This window comes from Delphinapterus leucas, chromosome 19 (genome assembly GCF_059928025.1).
Source record: "Delphinapterus leucas isolate spDelLeu-1000000601 "Yukka" chromosome 19, BTC_Dleu_Yukka2, whole genome shotgun sequence".
NCBI classification, from domain to species: Eukaryota; Metazoa; Chordata; class Mammalia; order Artiodactyla; family Monodontidae; genus Delphinapterus; species Delphinapterus leucas.
The window spans coordinates 27,884,287-27,908,629 of NC_143147.1; the positions used below are offsets into that span (position 1 = coordinate 27,884,287).

A 24,343-nucleotide genomic window follows, 5' to 3' on the forward strand; every position below is an offset into this window, starting at 1 on the left:
ATATATTAACAAACCTTGAAGACTCTTCTTTACATGTGGTCTTTTTATTAAGATGGTAATGTAATCCACCACTTGGTTCCCATGCTGGTCATATGATTCCTGGAGTGAATAGACCCACAAAGGATGGAGAAAATTGACCAGCAACATGTGGTACTCCCTCCCACACAGTGACTGCTAATGGGGAAAGAATGAGGCAAATCTGGGTAAGAAAAGGGAGTGGCGAAGACAAGTTCGATGAGTCAGTGCAAAAAAAGAAATAAGAAAAGAAAAGGAAATGGAAAAGGAAGAAGGGAAGCAAACAAGAGGGAAAAATATCTAAACCAGTGAGTAGAAACTTAAATCTGAAATTCTGTTATCCATTCATCCAACAGCTATCCAATGTCTACTATGTGCAGGGAATGGAACTAGACTCTAGAGGAGATACAAAGGTCAACCAGATTGCTCTGCTCAATGAGTTTATGGTCTAGTAGGAGAGATAAAGGCATGTACACAAACAGTTGAAATATATGGCAGAAAGTGTGCTGTGCCATAAAGGAGACATAAAAGAATCCTCCACTGTGAGACTCAAAGGAGGAAATGATTACTCCCAGTGAGGGATCAGAGAAGGCTTCATAGGAAGAATGACATTTCAAGCCAAAAACACAACAGAAACAAGGGTACACAAGTAGGAAATCAAGGACATATCGTTTCAGTAAGTAACTAGATTTAATTTGAGACATAAGTGGGCATGAAGGGAGAGATGGTAATAATAATAGCTAACAATCCAGAGAGCCATGGCTAAATTGCATAGCTGGATTGGAGCCAGACTGAGTATTCCAAAATCAGACTCAGAATTTGAACTTAAATCCAGTGGGGAAGGAAGGGGAGCGGGGCAGTGGGGAGGGAGGTTGACAAGTTAGGAGCTGGAGGAATCTCATAACTTAACCCATAAAATTAAGGTAATAAAATCAACACAAAATCAATGTGTGAAGATACACAGAGTCCCTCCAAAGAGATACAATGTCTTCCAAACCAAAAGCAAGAAGAGAAGAGGACAAAAAGGCTTGGATGATGGCATTAATATATTTAAACAAAGAATGTGACCACATCAAAGTGTGGTCAACAAAGAAACTTAGAAAAATGTAGAAAAAATAGAGGGGGCCACATTGACTCCAGAATCACCCAAGGCAGAGAAACACTGCAGCGAGGCGACAAGCCATCTTCTCTGTGATGGGACAAGGTTCCTTCATGAAGATTAAATGGGAACAGCATATAGTAGCAGTTAGGGGTATATGGGTTCTTGGAGTCAGAGGGACTTGGTTCCAATCTCAGTTCAGCCTCCTACTAGCTTGGACAGAGCCTTGGTTTCCTCATTTGAAAACTGAGGATAATTGAGCCTACTTTGCAGAAGGACCACTAGGAGAATTAAATGTCCTACTGTATGCAAAGCACTTAGTGCAATACCTGGCATACAGCGAGCAATCAATAATCTTAGCCTTGGGCTTCCGTGGTGGCGCAGTGGTTGAGAGTGTGCCTGCCGATGCAGGGCACACGGGTTCGTGCCCCGGTCCAGGAGGATCCCACATGCCGCGGAGCGGCTGGACCCGTGAGCCATGGCCGCTGAGCCTGCGCGTCCGGAGCCTGTGCTCCGCAACGGGAGAGGCCACGGCGGTGAGAGGCCCGCGCACCGCAAAAAAAAAAAAATAATAATCTTAGCCTTTTTGTAACTGTGTTCTCTCCTACCAACTATCCTGTCACATTATTCCATGCTCACGAAAGCAAGCTTGATATTATTAAATTTCATTTTTCAGATCTCTTGATATTTAACAGCAATGTCCTAGCAAAATCCAGGATCCAGTCAACAGGAAAGGAATCCACTCTAAAATAAAAATTGGCGTTCCACTCTGAGCACAGTCATTCAAGTCTGAACAAAATCCTGTCTCCAAAAGACTGATCATTTCCAGGTACAAAGCAAAATCCATTAAGAAGAATCAGACCTGAAACACAGTGACCAAAATCCTCAGAGGTCTTCCTGAGAAGCTAGATGGCACCCAGCTGACCAGTCCTACCTGATGCCACCCTCAATCTACAATAAGTCAACCTGGATGATACTTTTCCATACTTCTCCTTACCTTCCACCTCTCTCATACCCTCCAATCATGCACTGTGGTGAAACACTTATTCTCCCTCTCTAACCTTCTAGAGGTCAAAGATCCTATCTTGTCCATCTTTGCATTTTTTTGCCAAAATACCCTGCATCAAACAGAACCACCATAAATATTTATCATAAGAATGAATTTCAAACACGACTTTTCTTAACAACACAATCCATTGCGATCTGCCATTGCTGCACCCTGAGGCCCTCTTCTGATTTACTGAATTCTTATTCTACACTTTTCTTCCCCTCCTTTCCTCAATCTCTCCATACCTGAGCTACCAAGTATTACAGAAAAGTCAGAAGACTTTATTTACTGGGTTCCCAACAAATTCATACAACTGGGACCAAGCCATCAATGGGCTCAGAAATCTTTTATTCATCTCTAGTTGATGTCTCATAGCAACTTTCCAAAGAGCAGTGTTGTGCAGGATTTAGGACATAGGGCCTGGAGTTAGACACAACTCAAATTCTTCCTGTGTGATCTCAGTCGAGGTACTTGAGGTACTTAACTTCCTTAAACTTCATCTTCCAAATCTGTACAATGAAGTACCTAACTGAGGTAATTAACAAGAGTAATAGCTCAAAAAAATTGGAACTGTTACTCTTAAGTAATCTTCCAAACCCTATCCCCTCTTCCACTCCTTCTTTGTCAGATAACTAGAAACCTCCTCTCCCACTCTACCAAAACAATTCAACTGGGCCCTGTCCACTTGAGAGGCAATGGTGGTGCAGTGGGGAACACTGGGGTCAGGAGTCCAGCTGGTGCCACAGACCAGATATGTGACCATGCGCTGATTGTTTCATTTGTGCCTCAGAGTCCTCAATTGCAAAGCAGGTATTCTAATCTGTTCCTTGTAGAATCACTGTGAGAATTAAATGGAAAAATATGCAAGAGCAGTAAGCAGAAGAAGAAGGGGAAGAATAAGCGAGGTGATAAGGCTTTGAAGTAAAATAGACCCAGTTTCAAATTCCAGTTCCATCACTTAACTGGTTGTGTGACCTCAGACAAGTTAATTTCTCCAGACCTCAGTTTCTTATCTGTAAAATGGGGGAAAATAACTTCACAGGGTTCTTAAGAGGTTTAAAACAATGTGCAGACTAACTGGCATGTTAATTTCCCACCCTTCTCTCTACCTCTTCTTTTCTTTCCATCTCAAAACCTCCCCTTTATTCACAGGGCCAGTAGAATCCACCACTTTTGACCATTAGTTAAAAAAAAAATTAGTACATCTCCAATGTATCTATATTTAACAGCAAATTAGACAAGTACTACTACACAAATATACTGTGTTCTATATAAAGCAGAACACTAAGAAGAAATTTCAAAGGGTAAGATAAAAATATAGAAAAACTTAGCTCTAATAATTCCTTCCCATACCCCAAAGAAAGGTTCCATATGTCCCTAGAATTTGGAAATTCATTTTGGAGGTCACTACACTTTTATGGAAATTGGTTCAAGACAAAGATAAATAGAATAGATCTGGTATAGCTCCTAGCACAGAGAAGATGCTCAGTGAACATTGGTCCATTACAGTTTTTAGAAAACCTGCCTCTACACACATACGTCCCTTACAAGTTTGCACAAAGTGAGCTCTCAGCTCAGTCTCCCTTTCTCTTCAATTCCCCCATAGAATAGCTGGTGCCCTGCTTCACTTCCATGTCACACACTTGTTCATGAACTGTGCTTCAATCTACTGAAAGCCCTTTCTCCAAGGTCACCAATGATCTTGTGATGGCTAAATGCACGGCTTTTTCCTACATCAAACCTTGACGACCTCCCACATGCCGATGACCTACCTATCTTCTTCCCTTTGATTCCCACTGAAAGTGCAATAGCTTGACTCTCCTTTAAAGACATATTTTCCTCCCTGTCCTTCCCTGGCTCCTCCTTTTGCCCCTTGAATATCTTCTAGGGCCCTGGACTAATCATTCTTCCTTTCCTTCTCTAGTGAATTCTATTGGTTTTACTTTTAAAATATATCCTGCAAACATCCCTCCTATGTCCATGGCCACACCCTGACTTATATGCCATTATCTTTCTCAAAAACTAGAGCAAACACCTCCTTACTGGCCCCCTCTTTGCCACTCTCTTTTCTCCACATAGTAGTCAGGGTAAACTTCTCTTTTAAAAACTATACTCTGCCTGAGTTCCCCGGTGGTCCAGTGGTTAGGATTCCAGGCTTTCACTGCTGTGGCCTGGGTTCAATACTTGGTGGGGGAACTGAGATCACGCAAGCCACGTGGCGTGGCCAAAAAAAATACACACACACACACACACACACACACACGCACACGCACACCTATTACTCTCCTGCTTTAAAGCCTTCAGTGGTTTCCCACCATGCCCTTTTGTAAAGCCGAGACTCACTACATGGCCCACAAAGGCCCCATGTGATGTGGGCCCTGCCTACCTCTTCTACTTTACCTCATGCCACACACCCCCATCACCCTCCACCCCCCATTCACCTCACTCGAGGCCCTTGGTGGTCTCCTTTTATTTTGACTTCCTCAAAAAAAAAAAATCATTTATTGCCCCCAAGGCCTGCACACTTGTGGTTCCTTTCCTGCCAGGAACATCCTCCACAGCTCTTCACAAAGCCAGCTCCTTATCCATCAGACTTCGGCTCACCTTCCCTACAGTGCAGTTGTCTGGCACACAGTGGAAGCTCAGTAAGTATCCATTGAATGAATAGATTCCTCAGTCTTTGGAATCAATCTCAGGCTTCAGTTTTAGTAGTCATTTCCAAATTCCTGCTAGATATCCAGACTTTAAATCTAGCATACCAAAGACACTCAAAACCAAACCCTTCATCTTTCCCCAAACTAGTTTCCTCCAATCTTCTGAAATTATATGAGCAATATAACACACACTTTCTGCTTCAGAAGTATGAATTTCCCATTCGTTTGCTCCACCTGCCCAAAATTCTGATCATCCATTAAAACCGAATTCAGGACTTCCCTGGTGGCACAGTGGTTAAGAATCCACCTGCCAATGCAGGGGACACGGGTTCGAGCCCTGGTCCAGGAAGATCCCACATGCTGTGGAGCAACTAAGCCCATGCGCCACAACTACTGAGCCCGCGCACCACAACTACTGAAGCCCACACGCCTAGAGCCCGTGCTCCGCAACAAGAGAACTCACCGCAATAAAAAGCCTGCACACCGCAACAAAGAGCAGCCCCCCGCTCGCCACAACTAGAGAAGGCCCGTGCACAGCAACGAACACTCAATGCAGCCAAAAATAAATAAATTAATTTTTAAAATATGTTAAAAAAAAAACCCGAATTCAAATATCACTTCATTCATTCATGCTTTCAATCAACCACTTATTCATTCAACAGTTAATGAGTACCTTTTATGAGGCAGGCACTATGTTAAGATACTGGAAAGCAAAGCAGACATATTTCTGTCTATTACATATCAGTCAAATGATCACACAAATATTTAATTATAAACTAAAAGTTGCTATGAAGGAAAAAGTGCTAGAAACTTTGAGAAGACATAAGCGAGGAATCAAGAAACACTCCTTTGGTGATGTGCTGACTGGATGAGATGTAACTTACACTAGGCAGCCTGGAAGGTGGAGCATGCCAGGCAGAGGCTTCGCCAAGTCCTGGAAGCAGGAGGAGACCAGCAGGCCTATCTTTTTTTTTGGCCAAGCCATGTGGCATGTGAGATCTTGATTCCCCCACCAGGGATCGAACCCGTGCCCTCTGCATTGGGAGCGCAGTCTTAACCAGTGGACCACCAGGGAAGACCCCCAGCAGGCCTATCTTAAGGCACCTACCATTCTGCCTCATATATACCAGCTGGATCTGTCTTGTTCTGCCTCTCACCCCAGCCTCATTTTACTGATAGTTACCTGAAAGGACAAAGAATGTGTCAACATCCCCAGGAAATACTGATTCACAGGTCTAGTACCTAACGAGTCTATGCTTGTAAAAAGCTCCCAGATGACTCTGATATGCAGCCAAGTTTGTAAACTATAGGCCCAAACTACCTACTCAATAAATATATATTATTATCTCATTTAAAATCTCTAAGGTCAGTGTGGTAAATTGTTTCCAAAATTGGCCACAATAATCCCAACCATGCTGTATGTCCTTTTGCAGTGTGACCTTGACACTCTACCCTGTAAGAGGTGGAGTCCATATCCCCTCCCCTTGGATGTGGGCTACACACATGACTTACTTTAATCAAAAGAATGGGGCAGGGTTTCCCTGGTGGCGCAGTGGTTGGGAGTCCGCCTGCCAATGCAGGGGACACGGGTTCGTGCCCCGGTCCGGGAAGATCCCACATGCCGCAGAGCGGCTGGGCCCGTGAGCCATGGCCGCTGAGCCTGAGCGTCCGGAGCCTGTGCTCTGCAACGGGAGAGGCCACAACAGTGAGAGGCCCGCGTACCGCAAAAAAAAAAAAAAAAAAAAAGAATGGGGCAGAAGTGTACGTATGACTTCCAGGCCCAGGCTTTAAGAGGCCCTGCAGCTGTTTTGTGGCCCCCTTGGAAGCCAACCACCATGTAAAGAAGCCCAGTCTAGATTAATGAGCGATGAGAGGCCATCTCTCCATGAGAGAGCTGGACCTCATGGAGGAGAACCAAAATGTCCCAGCCAACAGTTAGCACCAAGACCCCAGATACGTGAGTGAAGCCATGTTGGATCCTCCAATCCAACTGACATCACGTGGAACAAAGCAATATGGCCCTCACCCCTGAATTACTAATCCACTGAATCACAGCAATAAAATGACTATCATTTGAAGCCACGAAAAGTTTTAGGGTGATCTGTTACACAGTAACAGATAACTGACACAGTCAGAAATTCAACACTCTTTTAGTAGTCATTCAAATGTTTCCCAACTTTGATGATCAAAAAACTCATCCTTGGGACCTCCCTGGTGGCTCAGTGGTTAAGAATCCATCTGCCAATGCAGGGGACACGGGTTCGTGCCCTGGTCTGGGAAGATCCCACATGCCACGGAGCAACTAAGCCCGTGAGCCACAACTACTGAGCCTGCGCTCTAGAGCCCATGAGCCACATATACTGAACCCACGTGCTGCAACTACTGAAACCCACACGACTAGAGCCTGTGCTCCACAACAAGAGAAGCCACCACAATGAGAAGCCCGTGCACCGCAATGAAGAGTAGCCCCCGCTCACCACAACTAGAGAAAGCCCACCTGCAGCAACAAAGACCCAACACAGCCAAAAAAATTTTAAAAATTAAAAGAAACTCTTCCTCATATTCATTAAAATCACTCCTCCCTCAATTTAAGCCCATTTCCTCTTAAATCTTTGAAATATAGGAAGACCAATTAATCAAAATCCCCAAGCAAAAACTATTCTTGTACTCAAAGATGGTAATCAAGCCATCCCTTAGCTTTTCCTTGTCTAGGCTAAATCTTTCTATTTTTTTTTAAACGTATAACGATAAGGAATTTTTTAAAACTTTTTAATCATCTTTATTCCTCTCTTAAGTATGGGCGGACCAATATTGGATTCCACATGCCAGTATCTAACAGATGTTATGTCCCAGCCCTTATGGTTCATCTTTCTTATTTTACTTTTGTTTAGTTATTTATTTATTTTTGCCACACAGCACAGCATGCGGGATCTTAGTTCCCCAACCAGGAATCGAACCCGTGCCCCCAGCAGTGGAAGCACAGAGTCCTAACCATTGGACCGCCAAGGGAATTCCCTGGTTCATCTTTCTATAATCAAATTCCACAGTCCCCAGTATGGCATGTTAGCCCCCCAAAAGTTGTGAATTACCCTACAAACTTAATCACTTATTAGAATTAACGTGAAACCCCTTCTTCTTTTAACGCTCACCTTATTCCATTTTGTGATGACTCCCTTCACTCATCAACCTGGTTTGACACTCCACTATTGAGGTAGATTTTAACAAATTCTAGGTATCTGAAGCACAACAGAAAAGCTTGAGAGGCTGGAGTGGGCATACCATTCATGTCAATCAAGGTCTCCAACCATGGTCAAGGCCTCTCCAAGGCCAAGTAGGCTCTGAGTACCTCCTCCTTCCACCTCGAAGATAAAGTGGCCTTGCAAAAGACAAGACCTTTAGCACTCACCTACTGAGCAAAGGCACCTTTTCTGTAGAACCCAACAAGGTATATTTATCTACAAAGAGACAAACCAGGTGCTTATAGCAGTGTAAAAACATGTTTTCCCTCTGAGTCTTACCAGAATGTATGCTTCAATGTCAGAAGCAGCTTTACAATCACGATAAAATAGGGATAACAAAACCTACCCAACACAGGGTACTGTAGGTATCAAATAAAATGATACAAGGGAATAATTTCGTAAGGTACTACACAACGTTAGGTGATGGTCTAGAACTAGGTTTCAGGAAGTCCTATAAATCTTCAAATTAACTTTGGATGGTTACCTGATGGTTTCAGGTGACATATACAGAATAGGCACCATGGGCTCAAGTTCATCAAACAAGAACAAAAACATGCCATCTAACTAGAAAGCTTATGGATTTTCTAATACTGCCAAGACTAATAAAGATGTTTCGACTAGTGGTTTGACCCTGGAGACCCACTTTAGCCACTGTCTAATGGTGCTGAGCTCTAGGTCAAGGACCAGGTCCAGTGAAGGAATTCAACAGTCTAGTGGAAGAGACAGACACTGCTGTGGAAGTCCAAATAAGGAAGAATAACTACCGGAGGAAGTCAGGGAAGGATTCACATATGAACTAAGTCTTCTGGGGATGAGCACTTTGCCTGTCAGAGAGGAGGGGGAACCACCAGGAAACGGCACAGTGTCCTAAAAGGATGTGGTATAACCAGGGACTGGAAAAATGAAGAGTTCAGGGAGGTTGGAGAGGAGAGAAATGGCTGGGAAAAGGAGAGGGAGATAAAATGAGTAACAGGTAGGATAGGGTCAAATTATGAAGGACTTTCCCAACCCAGCTAAGTAGGAAACAGAAAACAAATGGCACTCTGAAACGTTGCGAATGAAAAGATTAGATTTGGCCTTTAGGAACATAACTTTGGCAACAAGAATGAGAGGCTGGAGCAGAGAAGGATCTATGGTGCAGTGACAAAAGCACAATCAAGATTTGATAAGGCTTTGAATCAGAAGTTACAAACTCAAATTCCTGGAGGCAAAGTAGGTCAAATGTGACATCTTCGTTGTGTAACATCTGGGAGAATGGTGATTATCTGTGATCTTGGAAGAATGCAGGCCCTGCCTAAAAGTCTTCACACATAAAATTTTAAGCCATTGGGCTGGTTAAACAAAATATCTAGTTTTTGACCTATGATAAATTAAAGCAATACAGTGGGAATGAAGAAAAGACACACATCAAACAGTACGCCAATATAATCAAGAGGGTTTAGCAACCATAGATTTATCATATTTAGAGATGTGAGGCATAAAAAGAATGAAGAGGAAGATTTGGTAGATATATAACAGAGTTCAAACATACAGCAATACAAGCAGATAACAGATACTGGGTAGGGGAGATAATGACTTGTTATGTACGTGTTGAACTTAAGACAAACCTGGTAGGTTTGTGAAGTTGGACAAAGCTTGTCAAGATTTATTAAGTTGGAAATAAGGATCTGAAGTTTGGGAGAGACAGCTGGGCTGGTAAAACATACTGAGGATGGCTGAATTCATGGACATATTTGAGATCCTTAGAGGAAAGGGCTGGGAAAAGAGTGAAAAGAAACCCAAGACAAAGCCCTGGAGCATCTTGACACTTATGGGATAATCAAAAGAAAATGAGAATAAATAATGGAAGGATACTCTGGAAACTCAGAAGAGACAAGGTGGCCACAAAGCCACAGGAAGAAGGCTGCTGGGGGAAAAAAAAAGAATGGTTCAATACTGCCAAATGCTAGGCAGAGATTAAGTAAGATGGAGGCTGAAATCAGGACCAGAATACTGGGCCTGGAAATCAGGAGTTTACTTGTAATCTTCAGGAAAACAGGAATAGGGTAATGGGGGTAGAAGCCAAAATAACAAAGAGCTGCTAAGAGGATCCGAGTTGAGGAAGTACAGTGGAGGCTCGTGCTCATTCTACTCTTACTAAGGACCTACTATGTGCCAAGTACCATGGATATAATTCTAACAAAACAGGTGCTGCTTCTCAATCTAGTCCACGATCGAGGAGACAACAGGATGCTCCTGAGTGCTCATCCAGTCTTGGTGAGTAAGAAGAGATTTCATGGAAGAAGTGATTTTCAGACTCCAGCCAGTTAAGCCAGTTGGCCAGGTTAAGCTAGGGCAGGGTGTCTCAGAGAAGGCTTGCCTGCGCAAAGGCCTGAAGTAGAGTGAACATGGACCACCTGGGGGTAATTGTAAGGCACAGGAAAGAGCAAACTTTAAAGAGGGTTACTGCCTGGTGCTGAGGCTGAAGATTTCAGAAGTTCAGAGGTGAAGAGCAGGAAGGAGATAGGGCGGCAGTCTGAACAGAATGAGGGGAGGGTCTTCATAACACCTCAGAAACTCACTGGTAAGACAGTGCTTTCTACAATTCAGGAGTCACAATTATTAAGCAGAAAAGCAAATATGTTTGCCCCTCTCTCTTCCTTTAACAATGGTTTAGTATGACTAAACTATTTCTCACAAGACACAGAAAGAATAGAGACTACAACAGCAAAAGATGGATAAAGCTGTAAACCTGTTTGATTTCTCTAAGGTTTATATAATAAACAGCCTTATTAGGTCCAAAACCACATCCAGATCCCAAAGGAAATGAAACTTTTCCCCTAACATCCCCTCCAAAGAGTTGAAGGACTTTCAGATACCCAAATTGATAACACGTTGACTCACTTCTAAAGACTAAGGCTCTTCCCAGTTTCTGCATCAGCTCAGTCTAGCTCAAGACACTAAGAAAAAACAGTCTGGGGTTACCTGATTTTGCCTGTTTCAAAACATGGCCAGGGCAGAAAGCAAGCTGCCTCCAGTTCCTGCCGCTGCTGAGGTCCTTGGAGCCGGGTTCAGATGAGATCATCTCAGGAACCAACAGCAGCGGCTTTCAGGCAGTGAATGGTGCTGCCTGGGGACATATCTTTGGTAAGCAAGATTGCAACAGAGCAGGCGGTTTACCCAGGGCAGTGCTGACTCACGCCAGGCAAAACTCATTTCCCAAACAACTCAGCCTGAGCCAACCGCAATCAACTGCAACCTAGAAAACAAGAGGCACCCCACTGATTTTTCTTTCAAATGGAAAGCCGATTACTGGGGGCAGGTGAACCTCGTTCCCCGGCTGCTGGTCACCCAGAAAAGCTCCAGTGGTCAGTCACCTTGTGAAATATCACCCGAAAACAGCCTGGGGCTCAGGACAGCACGATTACTGAAGTAGCAGGTCCACGAGCTCTGCAGATTTCCCCAAGAGGCTGATAAAGAAGTCACTTTGCATTTACAAATTAGAACATCTGGGTGAGAGGATGCCCAGTCATGGGGGGACCTGTCCAGTCATGGCTAGCTGGTCAAATCATTAGGGTGAATTCTGTCAGCTCTGACCAGGCTCACTGTTCTTTTTCCCCACCAGGCTTTCTCTGACCTTTCTGTTTCCTTAGACAACTCATGTTCTCTAATTAACACAGATACATAGGAGGGTTTTCTTTGTTTAATCAGCTGCCACATTCTCTACGCTAAAGCTAAGTTATCCACCATCACACCTACTAGATGTTTAAGGAACATAGGAGTCTGTGAAAATCACATTAACACTTACTTTTGAAAAATCCTTAAATTTATGTCAATTCTCATTTATTGGCCAGCTTATTAAAAAATTGATTCTAGGGCTTCCCTGGTGGCGCAGTGGTTGAGAATCTGCCTGCTAATGCAGGGGACACGGGTTCGAGCCGTGGTCTGGGAAGATCCCACATGCCGCGGAGCAACTAGGCCCGTGGGCCACAACTCCTGAGCCTGCGCGTCTGGAGCCTGTGCTCCGCAACAAGAGAGGCCGCAATAGTGAGAGGCCCGCGCACCGCGATGAAGAGTGGCTCCCGCTTGCCGCAACTGGAGAAAGCCCTCGCACAGAAATGAAGACCCAACACAGCCAAAAAAAAAAAAAATAATTTTTTTAGAAAAGTAACAAATGTTCAAGTACAATTGGTGTCTTCAAAAAAAAAAAATCGATTCTAGAATGACTGGCTCATCAACAGCTATTAATTATTATTGAATTTGCCCTGACAGGCTAGAACTGACAATGGTACTAGACAAAGAAAACAAAAGATTAAGTCCTTGCTTCCTCCGTGTTTTCATTCTACAAGAATGAAACTAAAGTTCATATCAGATCCTTCTGTTCCCTGCTCAAAATTTCCCATGGTCATCAGATATTCCTTAGCATGGGCATTCAAGGCCACCACACCTAGCCTTGTTCATCCTGTCAGGTAGGTCTCTCAAGGCATCAACTCTGGATGTAGCTGCCAATCCAGCCTGTCATTCAATAAATGTTAGGATTCGTTAAAATGTACATGCAGATTGTCAGAATGCGGGTTTAAAAACTATGCTATTTAATTCTATTCCTTTTCACGGGGCTAGTTTAAAAATAAAAAGTTATTTTATCCAATTCAGTGCCCCTTAATTACATTATTCCAACAGGATAACCACACTGGCCTTTTAGAAGGTTTTATAAAATGTTCCCTCTTTTACTTCCTCCCCTTCAGTGTTTTCCTTTCCAGAAAATAGCTGTGTTTAAAGAAGTTTTCCTACAGTATGTGTTAATTAGTCTTTTTCAAATGATAAAAGCATCTTTAGAGCAGCTGATAACCATTATCTCACAGACCACACTTTAAAAAATATTTCTGTAGTTGATGATAAGTCACAAACATCCTAATATAGAGCAACTCTCAAGGTACATACAGTAGAGACAAATATGGAAACAAAAATAGAATACTGTTAAAAGCTTCTGACTCATTCTATATTAGTAAACTTTAAATGAGGAAGAGAAAATCCAGATGGTACTGTGCCCAGGAAGTAAATGTAAATGATGCAAAGCGCAACAGAAGCATCAGAACTTCCTAATTCTGCTAAGATAAGCACCACTCAGCAGGTGAGGAGGGCAGGCTCAGATTATGGTCTCCCTCTGTGGGATTCTGTACAGTTCCGATCAGTTTCCCCTGAATATAACCATACTCCATCTGAGTTCCTTCTTTTAGCCGGGAAAGGCTGAGGATTACACGTGTAGAGCTCTAAAAAGATGCTAAACTTGAACTAATGGCTTCAGGCACTTGAGCTTTTATAAGGTTATATGAAAACTCCAAGAATATGAGACTGTATGAGAAATAAAATAATTGTGGCTTTGTGCTTAAGTTCCTTCAATATATATATTTTTTAATATATTATTTTAAAACTCAGACAAAGTTAATTCACACCCAAAGCTATACAGACTTACTTTTTATGTGTGGTCACAAGAGATATTTAACATGTGTATGTGTGCATGTATGCTTTTGTGTACGAGTATGTATGTGTGTATGTATATATACATACACATCTTGCAAACACCATACCCACTGTTTTACTTGAACAGAAATATGTAATGCCGTTTATAGCCCATATTTGGTTTGTTTTCTGATATTTCTTAACATTTTAAACAACAAGCAGGTGTCAAAAGAAATTAAAATAGTCATTTCTTAGGATTCTGTAGTCTTCCAAATCCATAGAAAATTACCAAATCCACAAAAAAAGATATGGGAGGGAAGCACAATGGGAGCAGATCAAGGAGGTATTTTAGCTTTACCAGTATTTGAATACATTTTACAACAAGCATATATTCAAATATTACTTGGTATTTTAAAGTTCAGTTAAAGTTTTAAATGTTCTACTGTTTATAAACTACTTTAACCTTTTCCCCATCTCACTCTTTCCTCTCAACAGCCTCCTTTTACCTGCTTCCCCATTCCTAGCAACCTAAATAATACTGCACATTTCCTCTTTTTAACAAAATTAATCTTACTTATGTCCATATCCTTTTTCTTTCCCCCCACGTCCTTTTTATGATTGAGAAGACAGTGAACTGATAAATCCAAATTTCCAAGAACCAGTGGCTTTCTCACTTTGTTGATAATTAGAGACACTGCTAAATTCTAATCTTGGATGTTCAGGGATCTTATAATTTTTTTTTTTTTAAACTAGACTACCTACTCTTCAAAAAAGACAATGAATGTCAACCGAGTAGCTATCACCTAATAAATCACAGAAATTAGGCATGAAAAATGAAGTGAACTTTAGGATACTCGAGAATCAACTCTAGAGGTACTTAAGAATCAACAGTGGTGCTTATTGAAAAGGATCACTTCCCAACCCAGTCTCTCAGACACTCTGAATTAGCAGAAGTGGAAGGAGCCCCTAGAATCGGAAATTTTTTTTTTTGCGGTACGCGGGCCTCTCACTGCTGTGGCCTCTCCCGTTGCGGAGCACAGGCTCCGGACGCGCAGGCTCAGCGGCCATGGCTCACTGGCCCAGCCGCTCCGCGGCATGTGGGATCTTCCCGGACCAGGGCAGTAACCCGTGTCCCCTGCATCGGCAGGCGGACTCTCAACCACTGCGCCACCAGGGAAGCCCCTAGAATCGGAATTTTTAATAAGCATCTCCCTCTCCCAAGTGATTCTGATACAGAGAGGCCTTGGATCATGTTTTGGGAGACAGGTCATAGCGCTGATCCCTAAGCACTGTAAAATGAAAAGTTTTTGTTTGTTTGTTTTTTGGCTGTGTTGGGTCTGCGTTGCTGCGCGCGGAGTTTCTCTAGTTGGGTCAAGTGGGGGCTACTCTTCGTTGCGGTGCGCGGGCTTCTCACTGCGGTGGCTTCTCTTGTTGCAGAGCACGGGCTCTAGGCACGCGGGCTTTAGTAGTTGTAGTGCATGGACTCAGTACTTGTGGCTTGCGGGCTCTAGAGCGCAGGCTCAGTAGTCGTGGCGCGGGCTTAGTTGTTCCACGGCATGTGGGATCTTCCCAGAGCAGGGATCAAACCCGTGTCCCCTGAATTGGTAGGTGGATCCTTAACCACTGTGCCACCAGGGAAGTCCAAAATGAAAAGTTGGGGTTTTTTTCCCCGAAGACCACCAAACTGAACAGTAGTCTCACAGAGTAGGTATTAGACATTAGTCCCCTCACCCACAAGAACCATCAAGAATATAACAATTGAACTGTATTTATTCTGTTGACTGGACCATTATTTTCTTCAAGCCTCCAGAGGCAATTATCCTAACGACTTATCTTAAGGATTTTCGCTGCCACCCACAGTCCTGTTAGACTGAGACATTTTCACACCTGGGATGCAATACAAGGGGCTTAACGGAATTTTTATGACTGTGAAAATTAAAGTTCATTTGACTCAACAGAACAGTCAAATAGAAAAAAGGAGAAAACCTCCGCAGAGGCACAGCTTGAAAGTAGAGGCTTCTGACTTCCTGATGAGGCAGTTTTGCCCAGAAATTCAAACCATGGGATGCTATATAACTCATATGTCGAGAGTGCCTAAATGGCAACTTATCACCACAGCATCATCCACCGCAGGCTTACTGTAACATTTGGAAGCACAACCCTGCTGGATAAGATGGCCTCTCCTGGGAGACAGCGGCTGTTGCCATGGCGGGGATCATTCCATCTTGGGGCCAGAAGAACCCGGCAGTCCCTTTAATCTTTAATGAGCCACTTTAGTGTTCAGATATAGGAACCGGCACTGAATGAGGCTCAACCTGCTTCACAGCACTTTGTAGCAAAACCACCCCCGAGCTGCAGGAGGGCACACCAGCCAAGCCAGTCCCCGGGGCTACAGTTACCAGAATCTGTTCTATAATATAATTTGGGCACTTTATTATCCACTGTGGCATAATACTTCATAGTGCACAAAGGTATCCAATAGCGGACTTCCCTGGTGGTGCAGATGGTTAAGAATCCGCCTGCCAATGCAGGGGACTTGGGTTTGAGCCCTGGTCCGGGAAGATCCCACATGCCGCGGAGCAACTAAGCCCGTGCGCCACAACTACTGAGCCTGCGCTCTAGAGTCCGCGTGCCACAGCTACTGAGCCTGCGATCTAGAGCCCGCGTGCTGCAACTGCTGAAGCCCACGCGCCTAGAGCCCGTGCTCCACAACAAGAGAAGCCACCGCAGTGAGAAGCCCACGTACTGCAACGAAGAGTAGCCCCCGCTCGCTGCAACTAGAGAAATCCCGCGTGCAGCAATGAAGACCCAAAGCAGCCAAAAAATAAAATTAATTAAAAAAAAAAACAAACCAAAAAAAAAGAAGAAAGGTAGCCAACATCAAGGGTACTGCCTACCTCAGGCACAATGAAATACTAGATTAGTAAATGTCAGGAACTGAAAAAGTAACAAGCCCACTTTGAAGGAAAAGGAAGACTCTAAAGCTGACAGGACACAGCCTGATGACCTGATGACAAGATTGGGAGAAAGGAAGTCAGCGACGTGACTAAACTGCTATCTTGGGCAGTTCACTTTAGAAACCTGGCAACGGAAATCTTGGAACCATTCGACGGGTGTGATTTTCTATACAAAGCTATTTCTTCATTTTTCCCCCTGTGCTGCTAACACAGAAGGGCAGGGAAAAGGCCCTTGTCATCAAACTCCATCACCTAAACAACTCCAAGAGCTTCATAATGAAGTAATTGGTAAGCTCATGTTCTATTCCCCAGTAGCCACCCTCTCAGAACAAAGATTCTGTAATTCAACTTTGAAGATTACCTTAATTCATAATTCTTATTTACTCTATAGCTCTGGATTTTTCTCTTCCCCAAATATACACACACATTCTCTCTCTCTCCCTCTCTCTCCCCCCTCCCCGCCCCCTTCTCTTTCTCTGTCTCTCCACCCTCATACTCATGCTCTGCCTCCAATAAGTCAAACTTCCTAAACTTTCACCCTGGTTTCCACTAAAAATGCCACAAGATTAAGTTACCTTCCTTCAGGTCCCCAAGTCTAGGGGGCCTTTGTTGACATGCGTTTCATCTTGATGGGTGATTTCTAGCCATGCAGATAAATTACCTGTTCACCTACAGTTAATCTTCAAACTGGCTTTTGTAGGCTATGGAAAATAAAAGGGTAAGACTGCACAGCTTGAATGTCCCATCAAGGTAATCAAAGTAATGGAAGAGGCAGAGAAGACAGGAGGAGAGATTTCAAAATAAAAACTGCGCTGTGCATTTCAGGAGCACTTAAGAAAACACTCCATCTGACTAAGCAGCCAATGAGTAGACAAATACCCAAAGGACTATACATTCTCTAAAGATTACTGTGCTCACAGTTCTTGCTTCCCTCAAGGCTTGCAAGAGATCACATCATAAAGTTAGACTTGCATTATTCATAATAGAGTGGATAGATAGATCCCAACACCCAGAATTCTAAGGATTTACATGCAAATAAAGGCATAACCTTATTTCAACCCAAACGCATGTAACTAGGAATAAAATACATATTGTTTGGGTCTTTCAATGGTATCTCTCTCATCCCTTTTACAATAGAACAAAAAAGGGTTAGAGAAAGGAACCCAAAGTTTTGTTGCAGGCATTAAACACTTAAAAAAGAATCACAGGGAAAAATGCCCACAATATATTATCCATTAAAAAAAAAAAAACAGTACAGAACAGCAGGTGGAGAATATAGAATAGCAGGTGGAGAACACACACATACACATACACACACACACACACACAGCACACACAGAACATATACATACATATGTATATATACAGAGAGAAAGATACAAAACATATAGTCAAAAAGTCTAGAACCACTTAACAGTGTTACTTTTGGTACGGGTGGAGGTTTACTTTCTGCTTTATATATACACTTTTGTGCTATTTTAGTATTTAAATGAGGAGTATAAGCTAATTAACATTACCAGAAATAAAGTACCTAAGATCACCTGACAAAGAAAATGAAACAGAACAATTTGAACAAGTTCTTAGGGCCATTCTGAGCCAAATTTTCAGCATATTTAAGGCTATATTCACTGAGGCAAACATAAGAATCAACCAGAATTCAGTGTTGGGACAGCATTGTTGGTTCGTTTTTCATCATTCTGAGCCAGAAGCGGTACTGTGCTATGTCCTGCCAGGTTAGGGGGAGACTGAGTCTTGTGCTCATGTCCTCACTTCCCCCTGGTTAGTCCTGGTTAGTCTTCTCTCTCTCAGGGACACCAGGGCAGGGGATTAAAAAGCAGGTCAACAGACCACTGAACACTGTAGAGAGAAAGAGCCACATGAAGGGCTAACCACGACTCAAAAATCTTTGCTCTTTGTCAGTCAAGTCAGTTTTACAAGTAGTCTGATGAACTTAAAAAACAGATATGCTACTTATTAGAAAGTTAAAAAAGGGGGACAATACCAAATGCTGATGAGGATGCAGAGAAACTGGATCTCATACACTGCTGGTGGGACAGACTGTAAAATGGTACAGAGCTTGGGAAAATAGTTTGGTGGTTTCTTTAAGAAACTAAAGATACACATACTGTAAGACTGAGCAATTGCATTCCTGGGCACTTAACCCAGAGAAATTAAAACTTGTATCTACACAAATACCTGTACATAAATGTTCATAATGGCTTTATCTGTAACAGCCCCAAACTGAAAACAACCAAAATGCCCTACAATAGGTAAATAGTTAAAAAACTGTGATACAGACACTTCCCTGGTGCCACAGTGGTGAAGACTCTGCACTACCAATGCAGGGGGCCTGGGTTCGATCCCTGGTCAGGGAACTAGATCCCACATGCATGCAACAACTAAGAGTTCGCATGCCACAACTAAGGAGCCCGTGAGCTGCAACTAAGGAGCCTGCCTGTCTCAACGAAGACCCAGCACAACCTAATTAATTAATTAAATTAAAAAACCTGTGATACATCCAAGGCATAGAAAACAAACTTATAGTTAACAAAGGGGAAAGGGGACGGGGGAGAGATAAATTAGGAGTTTGGGATTAGCAGATACAAACTACAAAATATAAAATAGATAAACAACAGGTCCTACTGTATAGTACAAGAAACTATATTCAAGACTTCCTTGGTGGCGCAGTGGTTAAGAATCCGCCTGCCAATGCAGGGGACACAGGTTCAAGCCCTGGTCCGGGAAGATCCCACATGCTGTGGAGCAACTAAGCGCATGTGCCACAACTACTGAGCCTGTGCTCTAGAGCCCTCGAGCCACAACTACTAAGCCCGCGTGCCACAACTACTGAAGCCCATGCACCTAGAGCCCGTGCTCTGCAACAAGAGAAGCCACTGCAATGAGAAGCCTGCGCACCGCAACGAAGAGTAGCCCCTGCTCGCTGCAACTAGAGAAAGCCTGCCCGCAGCAGTGAACACCCAATGCAGCCAAAAATTAATTAATTAATTATTTATTTTTTAAAAAAAGAAACTATATTCAATATCTTGCCATGAACAATAATGGAAAAGACTATGAAAAAGTATATACACGAATCACTTTACTGTACACTAGGAACTAATACAACATTGTAAATCAACTATACTTCAATTAAAAAAACAACTGTACACCCATCCATACTATTTATTCTATTTAGTAATAAAAAGCATTATTAAATACATTACTAAATACATCTTGGATGGAGGGCATCATGCTAAGTGAAAAATGCCAACCTCAGAAGGCCACATGTTGTTATGATTCTATTTCCATAACATTTCAAAAAGGACAAAATTATACAGATAGAGAACAGATTACTGGTTGACAAGGACTGGCTGGGGGGAAAGGGATGTATGTGACAATAAATGTGCAATTACAATTACTCATTCAACTGTCCAACCACTATGGAGAATTAAGGAAGGTGAATTGTTTGTAAGGCAAAGCACATTTCATATTATTCTGCCATCCCTACTATGCCAGAAAAAAAAAAAAAAAGATTGTTTAAGCATGAGTCCATTGCTGGCTCAACCACCTAAAATACATTTCAGGCATTACCTGTGCCCCATCTCTACCGGTGTTTTTATCTGAGCTCCCCCAGGGCTGCGAGCAATGAGCCAGGAGGCAGCAGAAGTAACCCATGCAGAGTGAACTCTCACTGCAATTTAAGCTCAGCATTCAGCCCAAAGTGTCCTGCGTGAAATCAAAAGCATCTGAAAACTGCAGCGATCAGACACATAAATTGTGTAAGATGTGGTTACTGGCGTGGGGCACCTCACATGTGACAGGCTTCCTACTACAAACAGTTTTTCCTACAAAAGTCTCAGTAGCAGTCTCCAAATGTGAGGGAAAGGTTAGCGGAAAAAATTTAAATGATGCTTCCTCTGTGATTCTCCCAGCCAGGGCTCACATGTACTGAAAGCAGGTCACATGTCTCAGGCACAAAGTTTTAGTTTCTATACTTATCCGGGCTTCTTACTGAAAGTGGTCTACCACCATTTATTCCAGTATCACTTACAACACGAGGACCCTCGGGCCACCAACATCTACAGTATCCTACACAGGGGTCAATTTACTGGGAAGGCCTATTGAAAAACAGAAAGACACTCCAAAAAAAAATTTTTTTTTTTAACAGAAAACCCACCAATAAATTCTCCTCTAACCCAATGCTTCAGCTGTTTAGCCAAATGTGCTTTTGAGGGTGACTGGTTGATATATCAAATACAATTACAATTTTAAAACATGGAATAAACTATAAAACAATCCTTCAGGACTTCCCTGGTGGCGCAGTGGTTAAGAATCCGCCTGCCAAGGCAGGGGACACAGGTTCCATCCCTGGTCTGGGAAGATCCCATATGCTGCGAAGCAGCTAAGCCCGTGTGCTGCAACTACTGAGCCCATGCACCTACAGCCCATGCTCCGCAACAAGAAAAGCCACCACAATGAGAAGCCCGCACACCGTAAGGAAGAGTAGACCCCGCTTGCCACAACTAGAGAAAGCCCACACGCAGCCACAAAGACCTAATGCAGCCAAAAATTTAAAAAACAAAAGACAAAAAAAAAAAATCCTTCAGTGCTAATGGAATTAAAACTAGTAAAGGAATAACGAAGACTGCTAATAACATTCTAAAATCACCTTCCACACAAGGAGGCCCATGTATAAAAGGATAATTTTAAGCCCACATTCTATGAAATAGAACCTATTTCTAAAGACTTACTCTGATAAGTAATCATAATTAGATGAGCTGATGGAGTGAGAGGCAGCTGGGGCCTGGTGGTTGGGAGCGGGTCTTTCCAGCCAGACTACTTGGGTTCAAACACTGTGTGGCCTTAGGCACATTTTCAACTTCTCTGTGCCGCATTTCCTGATCTGCGGAACACAGATACTGGTGCCTACATTTCACAGAATTGTTGGGAGGGGTTAAATGAGTTCATATAGCAAAATCCTTGGCACACAAAAAGCACACAATAACTACCGATAATTTTTATACAGGTAAAATAGGGTATAAAGAGAAGTACCATAAGGTTATAATGACCAAAGTCTTCTGTAGGCTGGCACACATGCTATTCTACTGAACAGTAACTAAGAAAGCAAGGCCCAGTCTCATCACACAGCCTCCCCACCCCTCCCTACCCCACTTAGACAGATGGAGTTTGGGGACTTCCCTGGTGGCGCAGGACCAGGGCCCGAACCCGCGTCCCCTGCATTGGCAGGCGGAATCCGCCTGCCAATGCAGGGGACGCGGGTTCGGGCCCTGGTCCGGGAGGATCCCGCATGCCCGCAGAGCAACTGGGCCTGTGGCACCACAACTACTGAGCCTGTGCTCTGGAGCCGCGAGCCACAACTACTGAAGCCCGTGCTCCGCAGCGAGAGAGGCCACCGCAATGGGAAGCCCGCGCACCGCAACAAAGAGTAGCCCCTGCTCGCCTCAACTAGAGAGGGCCCACATGCAGCAACGAACACCCAACGCAGCCATAAATAAATAAATAATTAAAAAAAGAAAGAAAGATGGAGTTTGTTCTAGAGATGCTTAAAGAAAAAAGGCTTGACTTTACCTAGACACCTCTCTCCCATTTCTAGGTTTCCCAACTATTCAGCAACAACCATAGACATTTTGGAATCAGAAACATAAATTGTGTCCAAAAGTGTTAAACAATGCTTGTCCAAAGGCCCCAATACAGCTAATAGTTTAGACAGCTGTGCTAGGAGCCATAGAAGCTGCATTTTCTAACTATTGCTTCTGAACAATTGAAACTTTCTCCAGAGCAAAGTCCAGACACAGGAAGCAGTGTTCCCTGCAAACACCCAAACAGTTTCATTATTGTTTAACCACCAAAATAAAAATAACAGCTCCAATAATCTATCAAGTTTGACATTTCATCCAACCAAGCAATTAAACCAGGACACAATGCATGCATGGAGAGATTTTTTTCCCCTGCTCCAAATCAACATTCATTTTGACATTATAGCCACACAAACTAGTAATGCTTGTTCCTAGATTACTTACAAAAGGCTTCTAAAAACCAAACACGCTGAAGTGTCTCAAAGAAACGGCACACCGTCAAATTTTATTTTGTCTCCCACCTTTAAGCATCTTTATTAACTGTAAGTAAAGTTACAGGCCAAGAAGTTGGAAACTCCCTTCTAATATTTAGTCAAAGGAGGTAAATACCCTCCTGATACAGGCACAAAATGCAAGGTCTATCAATATATTCTTAAATATATTAAAGGTAAGTATCCTCACCTCATCCTCAAGTATTAAAATCGTGGTTCTGATCTAGCAAATCACCAACCGACAGAACTTCTCTCTCCAAGTAGGGAGTTCTCAGTTGGTTGCCTCAATTACAGGTAGCCTAAGGAAGAAAATCAAGGACCTCTGATATCAAGTTCCTAAGACGTCCTCAGAACCACCTATAATAGAACAATGCTATTCAAAGTGTGCAGTGGCACACCCTCCATGGACATCCATGTCAAGGTAAAAAAAAATTCATAGTAGGTATGAACTGTGCATCCAAGTGCATGACTTCCTGGTAATTCATTTTTCTTGTACTTTACAAAAATATTAGTCGGCAATAGACTGAAAAAGCACTTTACAAAGCTGGTCCTTCACCAGTTTCAGAAACACTAACTTTTCGTACAGCTGAATGCCAATTGTGTCACTTATTGTTCTGAAGGAATCAAAGCACCCTTGCCCTATCCTACAGCTTCTGATTTGAGGGCAATCAGAGAAACCAATAAGGAGGTACACCACGGTGTAACCTCATGGAAAGAGTACCCAATTAGACTCAAAAGACCTCACTGCTGGTCTGCAAGATCCAACTATCTTGGAGACGCTGGGTGAATTGGAGACTTTTTACTTCCCTGTGCCTTGAATTCCTCCTCTGCAGAATAAAAGCAGCCCCCTAACATCAGCATTTCTCAATATTATCATTTTTTTTTTAATGTGTGGTTCCTTCTGACAGTATTACTTTCTCCAAGTGTGGTCTGCAGATAAGCTACATCAGAATCCCCAGCTTCATTCCCAAACACCCAGATTCTATAGGTCTGGGCTAGCAACCAGGAAACTGCAGTTTTTTACAAGCACCCGGGAGACTCTGATACACATGAAAATTTGAGATCTACTGCAATAATAATCTTAGTAATGCCTCTAGGGATTAAAAAAAAGGTCACAATTTGTGTGTAAACCCCAATAAAGAAATTATTTTCGGTAAAAAGTACTTTTAAATCAGTATATTAAAACTTAAAGAAAACATTTCAATATGCTTTTATAATATTAGTAATATGTAACAACAAATTTCAATTTTTCCCCATTTAAAAAAATGATGTTTGGTTGGGAAGACTAAATGTGTATTAAAATACATGTAAACATTTACATGCTATGGCATCAAGAACTGCTTTTTTTTTTTTTTTTTAATTTATTTATTTTTGGCTGCATTGGGTTTTCGTTGCTGCGCGTGGGCTTTCTCTAGTTGCGGCCAGCGGGGGCTACTCTTCGTTGCAGTGCATGGGCTTCTCATTGCGGTGGCTTCTCTTGTTGCAGAGCACCGGCTCTAGGCACGTGGGCTTCAGTAGTTGTGGCACACAGGCTCAGTAGTTGTGGCTCGTGGGCTCTAGATCGCAGGCTCAGTAGTTGCGGTGCACAGGCTTTGTTGCTTTGCAGCATGTGGGATCTTCCTGGACCAGGGCTTGAACCCACGTCCCCTGCATTGACAGGCGGATTCTTAACCACTGCGCCACCAGGGAAGTCCAAGAACTGCTTTCTTGACATGATATTCAGAACCCTTGAATTTTGTACCAGTCCCTCCCAAAGAAAACTAGTGGCTTATTTTTATGTTTGTACTGTTTCTGAAAAGAGTTGAGG

The 24,343-nt window shown here is 42.9% G+C and overlaps 1 protein-coding gene across 14 annotated transcripts in view; it reads right to left on the bottom strand.

Annotated features, from left to right (window-relative positions):
• The window catches only part of RFFL (ring finger and FYVE like domain containing E3 ubiquitin protein ligase), a 66,657-nt gene that overhangs the window by 34,378 nt on the left and 7,936 nt on the right, over nucleotides 1-24,343 (bottom strand). Inside the window, exon 1 of one of the 14 annotated variants that reach the window (XM_022566393.2) lies at nucleotides 11,020-12,767. The exons of 9 other annotated variants lie outside the window; for them this stretch is intronic. In XM_022566393.2, coding sequence (XP_022422101.1) covers nucleotides 11,020-11,119 — 100 coding nt within the window. In that variant the 5' untranslated portion in view covers nucleotides 11,120-12,767. Of the gene's footprint in view, nucleotides 1-14; nucleotides 10,984-11,019; nucleotides 12,768-24,343 lie in introns of those variants that run through there. 4 more of the 14 variants (XM_022566398.3, XM_089900813.1, XM_089900814.1 and 1 more) reach the window with 4 other exon arrangements.